This window comes from Triturus cristatus, chromosome 4_1 (genome assembly GCF_964204655.1).
Source record: "Triturus cristatus chromosome 4_1, aTriCri1.1, whole genome shotgun sequence".
Taxonomy (NCBI): Eukaryota; Metazoa; Chordata; class Amphibia; order Caudata; family Salamandridae; genus Triturus; species Triturus cristatus.
In genome coordinates, this window is record NC_140585.1 from 784,473,883 (window position 1) to 784,493,615 (window position 19,733).

The window sequence follows — 19,733 nt, forward strand, 5'->3', positions numbered from 1 at the left end:
AAGGGGAGGAGACCTTGCAGCCCCATCCCTGATCCTTACTAAGGCTTGGGTACCTCATACCTGGGGTCCTTAGTTTTTTAAAGTGGATACACCCGTGCTCACCTGGGGCACTGACCAAAACGCAAGTTGGAAGGAATATAGCATGCTACAACTCATGCTTTCACATCGCATTCCATTACAACTGTCGTTACAATGACCGCGTTGTTAGAACGCAATACCTTTACAATGCAAGTCATTAGATCGACTTGCACTAAATGGCCCTCCAACCTAAGGAATTGTAAAATGTACTATTCCAAATCCACATTGAACAACAGTAGGGAAGGTGTTGGAATAGTAAACATACTATTCCGTAGGTTGTAGCGCCATCTAGAGCAAGTCGATCTAATGACTTGCGTTGTAATGGCATTGCGTTGTAACAACACGGTCGTTGTAACAACCGCGTTGTAAAGGTAACGCGGTGTAACAACCGCGTTGCAAAGGTTGTTTCCCGTTGGAAGTCACTAGGGGAGTATTAATATGAATTATTTTTTATTTTTGACTTCATCCTCAATATATATCAAATTCGTTTTCATGAGAACAGGTTTGGGTTATAAGGTGGCACCTTTAGGATTAGACATACACCCTAAAAATAAGTCAATTTTTAAATGATTTTAGAGGAATTCTGTGACCTTGACGCATATTTTCCTGTCGTACTTATCTTTCACATAGTCCCTACAATTTCAATTTTGTCCATTGCAGATAGATGTCAACATAATATACAGGAAATTCTCTATTATTTCTTTATATTAGCATTCCAAGTTTCGAATATTGTTGAAAATAGTGGAGCATGTTATCATTATACATGTATATTGAGATAATGTATTGTGATGTCTCATTATGTAATGAAGAGGAATGAATGAGGTTGTATGACTGTGTGACTGAGATCTATATGAGTATTGGTATGGATGGTATGTTTTAGAAGAAGCACAGAATATATATTGTATATGGTTGGATATGTATATATTTATTAATTGTTTTCTAATACAATAAACGTAGGACATTTTATTATAATTTGGGTCTCATGGCCATATATTAGGAGATCCCTAATATAGCATTGATTTATGTCCATGATAATAACATGTATAGTTGACTAAGAATTTTTTTGTGTAATTAGTGATGAGGGGAGTCCCAGGGCCTCTGTGGCCCCAGCCTTCTCCCCACATGCTGCGGTAACAGCAATTACTACAGCCAGCAGGAGCTGCTGTTTTTGTTTGCTCCTGTTGGAAAAGAGAAATGTGTTTCCCTGACCACAGGAGTGCGGGCAGGAAAACGCATGTCTGCTCCCATCTGATGGGAATTGTTTTTGAACTCTGGCAGAGTGAGAGCAGATACACCTTACCTGCCCACACTCCTGCAGACAGAGAAGACCTGTCTACTCCCGCCCAAAGGAAGATTTAAAAATACTGTGGCCCAGATGGAGCAATCATATTTCCATGCCAACTCTGATGCAGACACGTAAACCACTGTGTCCTGGTGGTGGGATTCCCAGGACACCTTCTCTGAGCCGGTCCCGGGGGTGGGGGAGTGGAACTGCCTGGCCCCCTCCATTATAAGTTCTGTTCAGCCCGAGGGGATGGGGTCCCCGGGGGCCCTTTAAGGCTCGGCAAGGGGGGGCCTAATGGACACCCCTTTTTTATTTTTACATAACTTGTCTCCAGTGAATGGGTCCCTGGGGCCCAATAGGGCTCAAGGTGTGGCGCAGTTTGGCCTCCTCCCTTTTTAATATACAATGCCACCCCGGAGTATAACCCCACCACCAGGCCTAGGGGGTAACCTTCCCCCATATATCTATGTTTTACGCTTTTTTCAGGACTCCGATCCTCCATGTATGATATATACAAAGTTTGTGAGCATTAATTGCTTCAAAACTACTAAATGGATTTACACCAATTGACAGATAGCACTTTGTCTGGACCATGATTTAACTTTCTGCAAAATGTGTGGGCAAATCTGTTCAGTGGCTTCGGCTGTAGCTGTGTCTAAACTTCCTATGTAAAAATGAATGTGGAAAACCATGTTTTGGGCCCCCCCCCCTTTTTCTTGGCCACTGCTTGATGGGTCACCTCAAAACGTCTCATGTGCAAACTAGTCAAAAAGAAGAACTTTTTGGAAAGTTTCAATGAGATTTGTCAAACGGCACCAAAGTTATTAGCAAAACAAAAATGGCCTTTCTTATGTCCAAAGGATACACAATCCTAACTATAACAGCCACTGGGTAAAAATATATATATTTATATATCCTAGCAATGCCAAGTCAAACAAAGCTCTTGGCCCCCTAAGTGCAGCACATGACTGGGCGTGGGAATCCAAATTAATCTGCAAACAAACAGACTCCAAGTTCAGGAGAAAAGTCACGCACACTCCCAACAAGTAGAGTATTCAAATACGGTTTATTTAGGCAACACATTCAACGCGTTTCAACACGAGCAGTGTCTTGATCATGAGTTAAAAAGAAAAGTGACAACAGACATTAAATAACAGCCATAGTGCATAAACACAAACAAAGGGCAATACAGTTATTGTGAATTCGGGCACCATCTCGGTGTGTAGCCATAATAACAAAATTGTAGTTGGTTAACAAAATACATAATCATGTTTAGCTCAATGCATGCCTCCAAGCTAAGAGATCAAGTCCATACATCAGCTATCGCATAAAGTTGAAGGTTAATTAATCCATTCCTTATACCAGACTGTACATTCAATAAAGAGGGAGGGGCAAATCTTATTTATATAATACGTCAACGGAATGTACATCATCATATAACCAAATATCATCTTGTAAATCATACATGCAATATATCCCACGAATTGCACTAGCCCCATTGTAATAACCAAATAATACATTCTTAAAAGTAAAATCATAGTAATGTAGGTGCTCAGATATAACCAAAGACTCTTGGAACATTGTTTCCTATTAGTATGAATCAAAACCACATTGTCTACGCCTCAGTGTGCGAAAGTACAAAAAATAAAGCCCTTCAACTGTGTGCACCCTTCTTTTTCACTTTCTTCTTTCACTCTTGATCAAAACGCTGCTTGTATCAAACTACGGTGTGTGTGTTGCCTTAATAAATCTTATTTGGATATTCTGCATGTTGGGAGTGCACTTGACTATGGTCCCTACTCTGTAGGAACTGAAAGAGAAAAAGGAGGGACAAAGAGGCCGGACTTACAACTAACAAGCAAGAATAAGAATATATCAAGATAACTCCAGTCATTAATGTTTTTCCTGTAGTGAGATCGAGTTTTGTCTAATGGTAGTTTTGACTCTGTTTAAGGCAGCAATTAGGGTTGATATGCCTGCTGCAAAGAACGTGCACCATGCAGATTACACCGTGCATATAATGTAAATAGATTTGTTGGTTACTGCTTTCGTCCGATAGACTCTTGTGTTACTTGCAGTTTATAAATTGAAATCCCATTATAGAACAGTGAGCTATTAACTGTCCTCAAAGAGCTGCATGCAAACTGCAAGGTATATATTAGAGCGTTATGATTTTTCCCCAGTCTTTCATTAACCTAATGTTGCAAAAACGGTTCATTTGCATAGAAATCGGATCTTATTATTAAAGAGAACCTCCAACCATTGTGTTAAGTTTTAAATTCTGAGTTTGTGCTTTTTCAGACCAAGCACTCTTAAAATATACTGTCTACTTGTACAGATGGCATGTGACTCCTACATCTTGTAGTCCTCTGTCTTATGTAACGTTTCCTATACACTGATTTACACATGTATGATTGTCTCTGTGTAATGTGTGTTAGATGTAAAGTGCTCTGACACCCTAAACTTGTATTAGTGGTATAAAACTAATTAAATGCATCTGAGAAAGTGGTTATTGAGGCTTGAGGTGCACTGTTAAAGGGTGGTAGTGAGGGTATCCATGGTGGAAGTGGTCATGAAGGGCGCCAACAAACATGGTTGCAGTGGCCACCATCAGCGCTGAAGTGCACCCTGCTGTGTGCGGTCTTTATAGCCTGACAAATGGCTTGCATGCGGCCTACATGATAAACACACTGGTTTACTGAAAGCAGGCCCTTTCTATTGCAAGCATTAAAATTCAAGCCATTTGTCAGGACATAAACTAACAACACAGGGCCTGCCTGGTGACAGATGTCATGGATGGCATTGAAGTGTTGCCTCAGACTGTACTCTGATCTAGTTGTGCTGAAACTATTTTCAGAATGGGAGTGCTGTCATCAATGTCACATGCCTGACTGAAGTCCTAGGGATTGTCAGAAATACAAGGGTAGTACGTAGCAGTGCACAAAGAACAAGAGTTGCAATATGATCTCATATGCAATTTCTTTATGCAATGCACCATTTGCTAATTCTTCTTTTTTTTCAAATTTATTCCAGGGGTAGAATCCCCCCAGGATCCCACTTATGACAGTCTTGTTCGTTCACAGCGCTCGCTTACCACAGGGCACTCAGCCCAAACTTTTACGCCCTACCATTTTATGTCACAAGCCACCACTCAAAATAACTCCATGACTCACTGACCGCACTCTGTACATGCTTTACTTCCCCAACACCCACCTTACCCTCACGCCACAACAGACCATATATTGTGGCCCCTGGAAAATGTTTGCGAGTGCCGATGCTATAGATCACGTGGTTCTGAATTAGTAAACCACCATTGCATACCTATATGTTGTTTGGTGAGGAGGCTGTGACTTCTAAAGAAAATAATATATATAGTTTCTCAACCATGGCCGAATAACTCTTGTTTTTATAGCGCTTCCTACTGCATTTTTGCCATTCCATAGCACCATAAATAATGTGTGTTAATATTACCTGGTGTATTAGGACCGAAATCCTTCAAGGAGAACCCCTACCTTTGAGATGAAGAGGAGGATGGGCCCTCTACATTTTGTTTGCATAGACTCCTTCCTACAATGCCTCTTTTAACCCCATGGAAATGTATCGACTGTTTAAAAAGGCATTTCGTAGCGAAACATAACGCAAGAATCTAACCCAGAACCAATCGTCACATAAAAGTAAAGGGCGAGGGACACTGAATGCCTTTAAGGTGAGTTTCACTGACAGGTGCATGAACGGCCAACCCCTACAGAATTCCTCACCACGAAATACAATCCCACCGTCTTCTACTTGTAGACGTGCTGTTGCCCCTACTGTGGGCTAAGTGCCACATAATTGGTACTTTAAGAGAAGAGCAGTCTGCCGAATTTAGCCAGTAAGTGCTCAGACCAGTCCTGCAGGCTCCTTCCAGAACGTACTGTTGCCAAGACACCCAAAGGTGCTTCACGGCGCGCGCTCGCTCTTTGCATATATGTTTTCATTCCCCTTAGTGCTAACCCAGAGAAGGCGAGAGAGACTGCACGCGAGTGTGGCCGCGCGCGGCGCAGGGGAAGGGTGGGAGCAGGAGGGCCCCGTGCTGGGACGGGGGACCGCCAGGATGCGACCGCTTCTCTGGACACACTGACTCTGAGTGGAAGTTGTAAAGGGGCCCACAAGGGCTTCAAGTGACAAGCAGGTGCTACAGGGCACTGACAACAGTGGCAGTGGACATGGAGTGGTCCTGATTGGGGGAGACTATAGAAAGGAGGGCCGCTACCAATCATTGCTGAGTTTTACTGGAGCGCCTTCGAGGAGCTTGGACGTTCCCCAGAAGATGTGGCAGCGCTGGGACACAGCGAGAATGGAGGAGGGTGGGGACCAAGAGGAGACCAGCCTGGCGGCCCGAGTGCCGGAGGCCGAGGACGAGAGTGCCGGTAAGGACCTCTTTAGTTGGAAGCATGGGTGCCATGCCTGAGAAAGCATGGGTGTGGCGAGGATGTATTATTACTGCCTTCCAGCTGTAAATAGCACTGTACAGCTGCTTCTTGCAGTCATCGTGAGGTGTTGTCACCGTTTATTTGTAAGGATGTCACACTGTCCCCTATCCACCCGTCCCAGACCCCGGAACTGAACAGAAAGCCGCGCAGCTCGCTTTTCTAGTGTTCCCAATTCACCAAAAACCAAATGTTACCAAGAACGTCATATCAGACAGAAGGGTTTGTGGTATTTTTATATTTTGCTCTTCAACATCAAATACTCTTTTTCATAAACGGGCAGGAGGAACGGAGTCAGAAATCCTAATGTAAAAATATGGGCACGTTTGGGGGAAAAAAGTGGTACTTCCTCTTAAGGCTGCCTGCCCCTCTACACGTCGTATGGCCAGGTACTACCTACACCCCCTCCTCCCCTCTCAAGGACCAGAAAGTGACAGGAGAGAAGTTTGGATGCGGGGAACGTAAAAACCCCCGGCCGTATTTATTAAACAAAGATTAATAAACATTTATCAAAATTTAGAATATTCACATAATTTAGCAGAAAATATACATTACATTGATTACAATTGATAAGTACAGATGTCAGATGGCTGACCTTAACATAACTCTAATACAAAGGTTTCCTATCCATATCTAACATATCTTTAATAATCATTACAGTATTTATTTTCTGCGTACCTAATTGTGCCTAGGGCAAGATCACTAACTGGTGTCAGATCCTTATCAATTTCTAATCACCGCGCTCCAGCCAGAGTGCGCATGCGTAGAGGGCCCGTTCACCGTGAGGGTATCCACCCCCCCCACGCCCCCCCCCCCCGATTACCCCGTACGCTCTGTACCTTATCTCCATAAAGGGGCCCTTGCAGCTGTGTGCCATTTACTGGCGCCGTTGTGCACATGCAGGATGGCCAACTAGCCTAGAGAAAGCATGACTCCCTCCTCCCCCGCACCCAACTGCCCCTGGAGTTCTAGGTTCTAGGAGAGACCACTTGTCCCTCCCACTTGGGCGACCCCATTCAAGAATGGCGCCGCCCTCTAAGGACCTTATATTTACTGCTCACCAATCATGACCTTACCGCCTGACCAAAATTAATCATAAATACGACGATTGAAGACCTGTGGATGCAACAAATTGGTATTTTTACACAATCATGAAAATACATCTCATCATCCATATACCACTAAAAGTAATACTAACAGCTAATTAATACGCCTAACAACCAACTTGCTTTTAAGGGGATGGTGGGTGGGAAAACAAAGTTACAGCCTCCTAGCGAGGCTGGGTGCAGGCTGGGGAGCAAGGAGCGAATAGACAGACTCCTGTGCTGTGCTCCCCAGCCTTTTATCCCCTTACGGGGGCCAGGCCAGTTCTAACTGGCCTGACGTTGCCCATTCATGTGACCCGGAAGGGATTCTAATCACTTCCGGGTCACGCCTGCGGGCTGGGACCTATGGTGGAGGAGGCGCGCCTGTCGCATCACTAATGTGCACGACAGGCCCACCTCCTGATCCGGAGGGGGCCAGCTCGACCGCCATACTTTTGGCGTGGCCGATGCCGGTCCCGCCATTCTCTATGGCCAGGTACTGCCTACACCCCCTCCTCCCCTCTCAAGGCCCAGAAAGTGACAGGAGAGAAGTTTGGATGCGGGGATCGTAAAACCCCCCGGCCGTATTTATTAGACAAAGATTAATAAACATTTATCAAAATTTACAATATTCACATAATTTAGCAGAAAATATACATTACATTGATTACAATTGATAAGTACAGATGTCAGATGGCTGACCTTAACATAACTCTAATACAAAGGTTTCCTATCCATATCTAACATATCTTTAATAATCATTACAGTATTTATTTTCTGCGTACCTAATTGGGCCTACGGCAAGGTCACTAACTGGTGTCAGATCCTTATCAATTTCTAACCACGCCCTCCAGCCAGAGTGCGAATGCGCAGAGGGCCCGTTCACCGCGAGGGCACTCCCCCGGCTACCCCCGTACGCTCTGTACCTTATCTCCATAAAGGGGCCCTTGCAGCTGTGTGCCATTTACTGGCGCCATTATGCACGTGCGGGATGGCCAACCAGCCTAGAGAAAGCGTGACTCCCTCCTCCCCCGCACCCAACTGCCCCTGGAGTTCTAGGAGAGACCGCTTGTCCCTCCCACTTGGGCGACCCCATTCAAGAATGGCGCCGCCCTCTAAGGACCTTAAATTTACTGCTCACCAATCATGACCTTACCGCCACAGGCTAGCATAGTTGACCGACTAACTAGCCCCCCCTGCGCTCACTAGAAGGTCATCCCCTGAGACGGAGGCCACCCAACCACGCCAATATATTCTCTAGGAACACTTCATTGCCTACTTTGGACAGATGCACACCGTCTTTTAGGAAGCACGGCTCACCCCTAATGCACCCATGGGCGATGGTCTGCAGGTGAGGAGCCCTGAAAAGTCTCTCTATTTTATTATTTATTCTCCTCGCGGAGTGATTTAATGCCTTTACAGATTCCCCTCCCCTCCATTGGAATCGGGGTATCATCTGAGACCACCCGATAGATGATGGAGAGAGTATCCGTGAGTGCCTTGGGGCCGTTTTTAAATGGTTCCAGCGTAACAGTCTCAAGTGCAACTCAGATAAATCGGAGGTACTTTTCTTTGGTTGTCCATCTGACCCTTACTGGCAGGAATGGTGACCTGCCAACATGTTCCCTCCAGCGAGTTCTTCTCAGCTAGTAAAGAATCTGGGGATCAAGATTGACAATGGTCTGTCGTTAAGATCTCAGATCCTTGGTCTCACTGGAACATGTTTTGGCCTCCTTAGAATGCTTCGTAAGTTTCTCCCTTTGCTCTCAGAAGATCACAGGAAGACGACGGTGCAGGCCTTGATCGGCTCAAGATTGGATTATTCTAACATCTTATATCTCGGCCTACCGGAATATCTCTTGCAACGGTTGCAGGTGGTCCAGAATTTGGCCGCGCGAGCCATCTTTGGCCTACATAGGCGAGCCAGTGCTTCCAGTCTTTTACAGTCACTTCACTGGCTTCCGATCCGGAAACGGATAGTTTTTAAGGCCTTGACCTTAGCGCATAAGGCTCTTTATGCTTCGGGTGCGAAATATCTTCAAAGGAGACTTGCTTTTTATCATCCGGCCCGAGCTTTGAGGTCTGATTCACTGTTTTTGGCTGTAGTTCCCCGCGTGAAGAAAGCTCGTACTGGAGGGCGCTCTTTCAAGCTATTGGCGCCGCAACCCTGGAATGCTTTGCCTCTGGCACTGCGTAGTACCTCTAACCTGCTGACCTTTAGGAGGGGCCTTAAAACCTGGCTGTTTGCTCTCTAGTTTAGCTGCTGTTCATCTTTGTTTGCTCTGTTTCCTGTCTGTTGTGCTGTGTCTTTTGTTTTCAGGTGGTTATTATTAAAAGCGCCGGGACACTCTTTTAGAGTAGCCGAGCGCTATATAAGACCAATTCTAACATAACATAACATAACATAGTGCAACTCTGGCATGTCTTGGCTAACCAACCTATTTCTATGATTATAGTTTCTACCAACCCTCTTCTTCCCAGGTTTGCTAGATCGTTCCCCCCCAAGTGCAGAACAATAATATCGGGAGGAGTCCCCCCCTTCCTCAATAAGTCTAGCATGATACCCCTGAACTGACTGAAGCAGAGCCCCCCTTTCCCATGAAATGCTATCTCAAAACCGGCCTGCCGTGCCCTGTCCTTATAATTTCCTGTAATGAAAAAATTAGACAGACGCCTTACATATGAGTGGCCAACAATCCAAACAATCTGTGGACCTTTCTCTGGTGCTGATGGTCCTTGCATCGCCCAACGCTGCTGTTGTGGTGTCCTCAGTTTCCCCCTTGCGTGACAGGTTTGAGAAACTGTAATGAAACCAGAGAAAGACACACACCTCAGCGTCTGGTGAACTATCCCACTCACAGCGTATGTAGTCGCACATAGCGTTTATAACAATTGGAGGACCATCTCCCAATCCTTTGTACATTGTTGCTAGGTAGACCCCTGGCTGTCGCTTCAGTAGCAGCCCCTATCCTAAAAAAGTGAGTTCCAAAACTGCCTGGGTTCAAACCAGCCTTCTGGATTGCCATGTCCAGTACTCTTTTAAATTGAAAACGTGTCAGTGGGACCCCATTCGCGTGTATTAGCAAAGGGCCCCCTTTGTCACAGGGTCTAGCCTGCAGGTAACTCTCCATGTGTGAGAGTGGACAGCATGGGATACCACGTGCCCGGTGTAGTACTACCCCATCACCTCGTGCCTCCTGATCCATCTTGGACTTCCTAATTGATATCAGTAGTGTGTCACCCTTCACCCTAATGCGGTTAAACTGTAGGCCGCCGTGTACATCCAGTTTGCTTTGGGCCACTAATTCCCCAATCCTGAATGCTCCATAAAAGGCCAATGAAAATGCTGCAGTGAACAACCGCACTTCCCCCGAGGTATTGCAAATTGCGGGGAGGGTCCCTAGTAATGATGTCAGGAGCTCCCCCCCGATTGGCTGCCTTGTGTCTGGGGCCGACCCTTGGAGGCGTTGCCAACCTTTCAGAGCCTCCCTAACCGTAAAACTGTTAGTGGGATCCCCTTTGTTGCTGATCTGGGCAAAGAAAGAGATCGCCGCCACATGCAGCTTAGCGGCTGCAGCAAAACGCCCTTCCCCTTGTAAAAAACCCAGGTACTGAAGGAGCGCCCCCGTGTCGTGCCACCTCTCAGCCCACCCCATTCCCAAGAAAGAACAAAATTGCCAAAACGCCCCTTCGTATGCTTTCCTGGTCCTGGGTGCTAGGGTAGCTGCCACGAGGTCCGGTAGTTGGGGGCACCAATCTGCCAGTCGTTCTGGGAAGGGGTGGCGTGGACCGCCGCTGCTAGGAGGTGCACCCTGAAAACCTGCATCTTAAAGCGAGAAAGTGCATCAGCAGCATGATTAAGGACACCAGGCACGTGTTTAGCTCTAAATTGTACATTCAGCTTCATGCATATGAGAACAATCTCCTTCAAAAGGCGGAGAATCATCTTACACCGGGCAGCTTGCTGGTTGATGCATTCCACGACGGTCATGTTGTCTGACCAAAACACCACTGACTGATTACGCAGTTGTTCTGGCCATACCGTCAATGCCACCCAGATGGGGAAGAGCTCCAAGAAACCGATGTTAGCCGTCAAGCCAATCTCCACCCACCATGCAGGCCACCGTTATGCCACCCACTCGGTACCGAGTATGGCACCAAATCCCTCACTTCCCGCGGTGTCACTCATTAAACCCAACTCTACGGAGGTAGTGGGCGGACCGGGCCACACTACTCTGCCATTGAAGTCCTGCAGGAATGCCATCCAAATTCGCATGTCCTGCCAAACCTCAGCTGACAGCCTTGTGTGGTGATGTTGCTCCCTGAGTCCAGCCATGGCCTGTGAGATGGATCGGGAAAACGGTCTTGCCATCGGAATAACGCTTAAGGCAAAATGTAGTTGCCCTACTGTCTGCTGTAGCTGGTGAGTGTGACCTTCTCCCTGCTCAAACATAGCTGTAAAGCTGCCCTGGACTTGGTGACTTTGTCCGTGGGCAACCTAAAACACCTCTGAATGGAATCTAACTCAATCCCCAGGAACTCTATCATTGATGCTGGCCCAACTGTCTTTCCCGGGGCCAAAGGAACCCCAAAAGCCTGCATGAGTGCGCAAAACTCCTGCAATGCCCACCCACGCTCCGGGGAGCCCTCTGCCCCAAAGATAAGAAAGTCATCCAGGTAATGCATGACCCACTGATGCCCTGCCTTCTGTCTGAACACCCATTCCAAAAATGAACAATCTTTCAAAATATGCGCATGACACAGAGCAGCCCATTGGCATACACATATCCATATAAAAACTTCCTTGAAACTTAAAACCAAGCAGATGGTAATCGTCCGGATGTACTGGGAGTAAACGAAAAGCTGATTCTATGTCTGATTTAGCCATCAATGCTCCAGGGCCCAAACCCCTGAGCATCTCCACTGCTCGGTCAAAAGAAGCGTATTTTACACTGCAAAACTCATCATCAATTGCATCATTCAGTGAATTTCCCCTGGGGGCTGACCGGTTATGTATGAGTCTGAATTCCCCCTCAACCTTTTTGGGCACTACCCCCAACGGAGAGCAGACAAAATTCTCAACAGGGACAGACTCAAATGGGCCCGCTACTCTACCCAGGCGCAGTTCCTTGGCGATTTTTGTGGAAACTATCTCTGGATTGGACCGCGCCGAGAGTTGGTTCTTGCACTCTGATGATCCCACATAACCTGGTGCTGGTATCCTAAAACCATACCTGAAACCATCCAAAAGAGTTCTCGCAGTAAGATGGCAGGGATTCTTGTTGAGCCATGGTGTCAATGCCGTTACATCAATGGGAGACCGAGCTCTGAGCGGGGTCAACGATTCACTCCTGTTTTTTCCTACCCTTGTCTTTTGATTTTTTGAGACATTTGGATTTGGGGTGAGATGGGTTGGCACAAATGGAACATGCATGTTTGAACCTGCACATTCCTTGCGGTCTGGTGCAAGTCCGTCTATTAAAATCCCAGCATGTCCCCTTCCTCTCCCCACCGCCGTTTGAATTATTGGTGTAACTTGTGACCGAAAGGAATGAAAAGGCTGAGAAGACTGCGGGGACTGGCTCTTTGTATTACTATGTCCTTCACCACCAAAAAGATCCAACCATGCTATTGAGTCAATGCGGTCCCATGACAGCGATGGATCGGATGCCTTAGCCACCCTGAAATTCTTGTCATATTCCAACCACCCCCCCCCCCCTGCAAATTTATCATGGGCCAGAACTATCCTGTTTTGGTAGCAAGCCATCTGTGCCTGCAAATTGGGGAAACGCTCCGCTGTTACTGCCGTAAATATGGAAAAAGCTCTGATCCAGTTGAGTAACTTCTCTTCCACCCTGTATTTCAACATCTGACTGGCCCATTCCCTGGGAAGCATATCATCTTTGTTTTTCCTTGCTTCCTCCCTTTCTCTTTCGCAAATCAGCAATGAGAACATATTGACATATTCGCCAGCCCAAATTCTGTTTTTTAACTCTAGTGAAACTTGTCTGCCTAAAAGTTCCCGCTCTGAGCGGGACTCACCTACGTCCAACATTGGCAATGTCGGCAGCTTACCTGCTGCGGTGGTCCCAGTTGCCTCTTGCTGCTTCCCTGCTGTCGCACTGGAAATTGACAATCCCTTGTTCTCCAGTGTGCTGGAACTACCCCCTAAAATGATAGGTAATGGCGCAGCCGGCCCTTCAACAATTTTTACCACAGGCTCCGTATGAAACTAGGACACTATTCGTTTCACCTCTGCCAGTGCATCAGTACCCAAATCCTTAGCCCCCACCGTTGAAGCGAGGGTGCCTGCCTTCCCCAACCATGGCAAGATTGCCGCCGAATGTGAAACTATGTCTTGTGGGATCCCCCCCCCCCCCCCCGGCAGTGCCTCCCCCGCGAGCATGGGCTGGGCCACTGGAGCGGGTGGCACTGGAGTCACAGGGCGGGCTGGCAGTGGTGTTGGTGTAGGCGGCACCACTGGAGGCGCTAGTATTGGCACCAGGACGGGTGGTGTTACAGGAGGAGCAGGTACTGGGACCGGTGCGCCCGGTGTCATAGGAGTCTCTGGTACTGGGACCGGGGCGGGTGCCGGGGCATGAGGGACCTCGCCCTGAGGCCCAAGTGGCACTTGAGGAACTTGGGAGGTGGGTACAGCAGGTTCATCTCCCCTGGGAACCTGGGGGATGGGTGCAGCAGGTTCCTCCCCACCCGCTTCCTTGCTCTAACCCTTTTTGGGATTGGGGGAAAAGCTGCCTTGGGGGGCACATTGCTGCGCCTAGCCCTCTCCTCTGGCCCTCTTGACCCTCCACCTTTTCCCTAAGATTAGCAAGGCCACGTCCGAGCTCATCCACTTTTTTCATCATTTCCTCCATCAGCCTCTCCATACGAGAGCACTGGTCCCCCCTCTTCGCTTTTCCCGCCATTACTCACCACACTCACAAAGGCACTCTAACCCGCAGTACACTGACCCCACACACTTGGTTTAATCTGAATGAGGACTTGGGAAGAATGGTGAGTTTAGCACACAACCCTGAGAGTAAGGGTCTCAGAACATACCTATAAGCTGACCATGTTACTACAATGCCTATTGCCACAAAAAAAGGTGTATGTAAATTGCAACAGTTCTATACTTTACCTGAGACAGTCTGGAATGAGATCAGTAATTAAAGCACACACAACTCTTGAGAGTAAGGGTATCCGAGCACACCCAATAAGCTGATAATGCAATTATATTGCTAACAATGCTATAATTCTGTCTGTTTCCACAGGACCTGGTGCAGTCAAATATCAACCAATTCTTTACTTAGTCAATTTACACAGCCCAGGAAGAAAGCAACCTTAAATAGCACCTGACCGTATTATACTGCCTGTCCGTTGTTAAATTAACTAGTCCCAAAAGAAATACACACCCAACATGTAGGACTGTTCTCGCTAGTTTGCGCTCGCAACGTGCGCGATGGCGCCGACCCGCAAAGCCAAAATATAAACCTGGGCACATCCGGGGAAAGGCCTGACGCTATCCGCTCACCGCGTGCGCTCCTGTGCCGACGTGCGGTGCGGAAATTCAAATGCGGGCAATATACGGGTTGAAAACCTGCCTTAATCCATGCGCAGCCCACAGTAGCCTTAACTCGGGTGCCCAAACACTTGAAAACAGACACGCACTGCCCAAGCACACACGGGAGGCGTGTAAAACTAAACCGGAGGGGTGAGCGCTCACAAACGGCACCTACGGCACCTGCGCCACCCCCACCGGCTACCTGCACCGGGATTCAACAGTCGCTGCAGCCACGCCGAGCTCCAAAGCAATGCTGGACCCGACAGCGACCTCGTCCGATCTCGGATCCCCGGTGCCGATACTGCGATCATGCGCCGCTCCTTATCGATGCCGACACTCGAAACCAGATGCCACCAGTCGACCGATACTGCCGCACGATCCACAATCCAAGGGCAATACCTGTAAGAGAGAACAAAAACAAAGTTACAGCCTCCTAGCGAGGCTGGGGGCAGGCTGGGGAGCAAGGAGCGAAGAGACAGACTCCTGTGCTCCCCGGCCTTTTTATCCCCTTACGGTGGCCAGGCCAGTTCTAACTGGCCTGACGTTACCCATTCGTGTGACCCGGAAGTGATTCTAATCACTTCCGGGTCACGCCTCCAGGCCAGGACCTATGGTGGAGGGGGCGCACCTGTCGCATCACTAATGTGCTCCTGATCTGGAGGGGGCCGGCTCGACCGCCATACTTTTGGCATGGCCGATGCCGGCCCCGCCGTTCTCGGTGTCTTGTTCAGCTGGGTATTTGGAATCCCTGATTAGAAATACAAATACATCAAATGGACAGAAATTAATGAAACAAAGTAGCTTCAGCAGCCCTGCAGCGCACTCCTTTAGATGATGATTATTCTATTGGTATCAAAGCCCAATTTTGAAATGCCCTAATATATAATGTATATATATTTTTTTTTTTTACCTCAGTTGTTCAGATACTGTTACAGAGACGCCCTACTCAGACAAGCATTGGCAAAGCCAATAGGTCTCAACTAGGCGAGATCAATTGACTTTGCCAACATTTTTAAGACACGTTGTACAGCGGTTTATCAACAACGAGGGTGGACTGCGGACACTTATAGGTCCAGCATACAATCCCCTAGAGCATATCAATGTTGTCAAAAGAGTATGCAGTTCCTAAAGAGAGAGAAGTAAAAGGATTGGTTGGTATGTATATATCTGTCCTACGGTTGGAGCCGGAGCCTCCTCCTTTTGGAACTAGGGCCCTCATGCACCCAGCTGGGTGTCATGATTCATCATAGGGCTTGCTCCTTGTCGGTTACCCACTCCATCTGGGTCAGTAGTACCACATGGTACTTCACACTTAGGTTGTTTTAGTGCTTGGTTTACCCTTTATACTAATGAGGACGTCAACCACTGTGTAGATAGACATTTTACTTCCGGTCCTGATAAATTGCTAATTGATCACTTTGGTGACAAACGCAGCCAGAAACATGTTGACCTTTCTATATAAGAAACCACTAAAAATCATGTCGGTGGTAGGCTAATCCTGATTTAAATTGGACAATTAGACTTGCAGATTAAAACATTTTTTGTAGAATACTACTTAGTCTCCTTTTAATTTGCCTTACACTAGTCACACACTTTATACACCCATCTACACTCCACGGCCCTACACTTGCACTTCACATTACAGCTTGGGAACAAAAGATCTCCGATAAAGAGCCCCCTATAGGGTGCCCGTCGAGCATTGCAGCGCCGGCACGATGAGGGGCAAGCCCTATGATGAAGCATGAGACCAAGCTGGGTGTGTGAGGGCCATAGTCCCAAAAGGAGGAGACTCCGGCTCCAACCTTTCTTTAGGAACTACATACACTTTTGACAGAAACGTTGTACAGCAGCGCAGGACTAGCAGAGGGAGGACATGGGGGGGGAAAAAATGAGGGAGGCGCTAGTGATGAGTGAGGGAGTACAAGACCGGGCCATGGGGAGTTGGAGGAGGTAAGAAGACCTAGTACCTGAATCACTGCACGAGTAGCGCACAGGCACTAATTGAACTGAATCAATATGCGTCTGGTCCGTGCTAAGCGAACGGAAGGGACGGTTAGCCTGTGCTGGCCAATTAAAAAGCTGCAAAGGAAAGTGACACTAAAACCAACAAATGGTAAGTAATAGACCGGCTCCAAGTCGTTTGCTGTAAAAAGTAGTGTCTTGCAAGTGAAAGCGCATGCAGAACATGTGCTGTAGCATGTTCTACCTAAAAAATACTTTAGAATTTTAGTTTGAAGTGTTTCACAGCAGTGAAGAACTGATCAAAAATGGCAGTCATAGATTAAGAAGAAAATGCACTATAAAAAGTAAATAACTGGTGAAATAGAAATCCATGGACAGAGGTAAAAATAACTGCAAAGAAGGTGGTAACATCACTTCCCACTCTCCCCAAACCAGCTTGCAGCACATCATGACTAACAGCGTTATGAGAATGCCTGCCTGAAAAGAATAGGTTTTCATGGTCCTACAAAAATGAGGGCCATATATTCGGTGAAACTAATTTTCACAACAAAATGACAATGACACTAGAAAAACCCTGATGGTAAACTTTGGAACACTGCTCCCATCGATGGGCAGCCCTCTGCCTTGTGAGGCTAAAAACGTGCATAATATGCCATTGGTACCAAAAAGACCCATCTACTGCTTAAGAATGGTGCACTGAATGGCATAGTGTACGCCTATATGAACACAACGCTTATAAAATAAATGACAAACTAGGCGTATTTGAGAGGGTTTAGGGTGCCTTTCTTGCATCGGAGGAGAACACCGATCACGCTTCACTGCCTCCGTGGTGTCCTTTTTCCTTTGTATTCAGACTCGCCTCCGGCCCATTTGTAGCACACTGACCCTCGTGCCACCCACAAGTTGAAACGCCCTTCTGCTATACTAGCTAGGATGAACTTTCACGTTCTCACCCTGGACAGCTAATTGTGCTTCGTTATTATTTTTAGGCTGCGCCTTGACGTGGCTCCACGTTTTTCTTCCACAGTTCACAGCCATCCCACCTCTCCACCTACCTGCTCCCCATACTGATAGAAAATGACCAGAGAAGTACACTGACGGCGCGGCTCAGCACATTTGTGTTCTCAGCTCTCTGAGCACCCTCACTCTCATAGTGCGTTCTCCTAGAGGAGATGGGCATGGCTGGGATGACCAGCCCTGCCAAGTAACACGCACCAGTGTGGTAGTTTGCATCATCACTCTGATATACAAAGTCACGCATTCATGGCGCATCCTCAGCTGTCTGGAGCGCTCTTACCACTGTGTGACTGAGCAAGCTAATAGTGGCAGCGCACAGTCCATGCTGCTTGCAGCAGGCTTTGGGGCTGACTCAGCTGAGCTCACTCTTCCATAGGCTACAATGTAACCAATTATTGTGACATTGGCCAGTATCATCACTGACGTCACAAGAGTCAGTCTGATTTTGCCCAATCATGAGCCAACAAGAAGAGACTCGCATGTCACACAGAGACACGCCACTAAGTGGGGCGCTGCAGGGCATAAGTTTCAAATAGATCAGGCAGCTCCCGCCGCAGCTGGCATCGTGCGGCATGATGGTACTACCACCAGCGACCCAGCTGCCGCTGGAGTGGTGCCTCAACTGAGCCTGCACTGCAGTTAGGCAGTGCGAAGCCATTATGCTGCAACGAGTCAAGAGTTCTGGATCATCTGTGGCCTGTGCACTGCCCGGCAAGAGGGAAGCCTTTCGTCACTGCTGGTCGGCCAATTCATGGCGCTGGCAGTATCAAGTGTGCATGCATTGCCTGCCTCAGCCTCTCAGTTGTTCTCCTGGGGAGTTACTTGCCCGGTGCTGTGGCGGGCTGGGCAGCCACCGCGCTCCTAGTCAGTCTGCAATTTAATTTCTTTTGTCGGGTGCACTGCAGCCTCAGCCTCTCACTCTCCTGAGGCGTGCTCGGCGCTGCAGCCACGCTCAGAGTTCACGAGCGCACTAAGGGAAACAAACTCCACCTCTCAAAGGCTGCAAACGGGTACCTCCTCACTGCCCCTCTCGCTAATATTATTTCCGTGTTTCGCTGCGCTACACGTCCATGTTTGACCTCATGCTACTCACCTTTCCGTAAATCGTTCTCTTGCATTTTTCAGTGCATTTGCCACCCACGTTTTTCAGCGCATGTTTCAACCAGCGTGGTGTGCCATTCATGTTTCATGGCCCACCATTCAGCAGTTTCAATGCATGGCATTCACGTTTCGATATGAGGCATTCACATTTCAGTGCATGCCTTTCGTTGGTTTAGTTGAATGCATTCTGCGTTCAATGCATGGCATTTACGTGTTTAGTGCATGTCATTAACATGAGGCAAGCAGAGGTCATGTTCACGTTTCAGTGCTGGGAATCTTAAAAGTCCTAGTCACCTGCATGTCTGAAGTATTTCAATTACTGCACTTACTTTTTTTAGTTGCATGACATGTTCACCTTACAGTGCATTTTATCTAAGTGTTCCTGTTTTCATAGTTCTGTCACAATGTCAAAATACGAGCATATTCTATACATTTCCACAGCGCTATATTGGCATTAGCATGGCATCAGCATGGTATGGGGTTGTATACCAGTGTTTTAAAAAGTGTGCCCCGTTTTGCGAGGTGCTGTCTCAGGAAATGCAAACCGTGTGGGAGACAGTCTCGACCTAGATAATGTTGCGGAAATAGTGAGTGCGTGCGCGTGCTGGAAATTAAAGACCCTGCTTGTGACATACCTTGTCTGTTTTGTACAACTATTCTTTATCTTTTTTCCCTCTTAATGGCATATATTTGGAGTTGTACCCTCTCCTAGCATAATACAGGGGCCTGTTTCATTAAGCATGTTTTTAAAGGCAGTCTTATGGAACTGTAAACGCAATATTGCATTTTTATTGCATTAATTGGCCCACAGCCTCCCGCAGACTGACCAGTCCAGCTCCTGCCAGGCAGAGGATCTCGGATGAATATGGCCCCTACCGCCTCTTTGTCCTTGACCTGTCAATGACATTTAACGGTCAGTTGTTGGACTCTTTTCAATTCCTGCATAGGCCTCATTAAAGCAGACCTTAACTCTATTACTGCGTTACTAACCCACATAGCAATATTTTCAGATTCATTCATTCAAATGTCTCTCTTTCCTAGTGCACTAGGATTTCTTTCCTGTCCCCATGATAATCCTTCCTACTAGGCAGCCTCTAGTGGCCCTGCTGTTTGATCAGAACAGTATGAAGGTGACATGCATACCTCATGGTGCTAATCATAACTTCTCTCCTGCG

The 19,733-nt window shown here is 47.3% G+C and overlaps 1 protein-coding gene across 2 annotated transcripts in view; it reads left to right on the forward strand.

Moving 5' to 3' along the window:
* The window catches only part of ANO6 (anoctamin 6), a 422,710-nt gene that overhangs the window by 26,991 nt on the left and 375,986 nt on the right, over nucleotides 1-19,733 (forward strand). The window contains exon 1 of one of the 2 annotated variants that reach the window (XM_085653359.1): nucleotides 5,364-5,772. The exons of the other annotated variant lie outside the window; for it this stretch is intronic. Within the exon in view, the coding sequence (XP_085509485.1) occupies nucleotides 5,673-5,772 (100 nt within the window). The 5' untranslated portion in view covers nucleotides 5,364-5,672. Of the gene's footprint in view, nucleotides 1-5,363; nucleotides 5,773-19,733 lie in introns of those variants that run through there. 2 annotated transcript variants of the gene reach the window in all.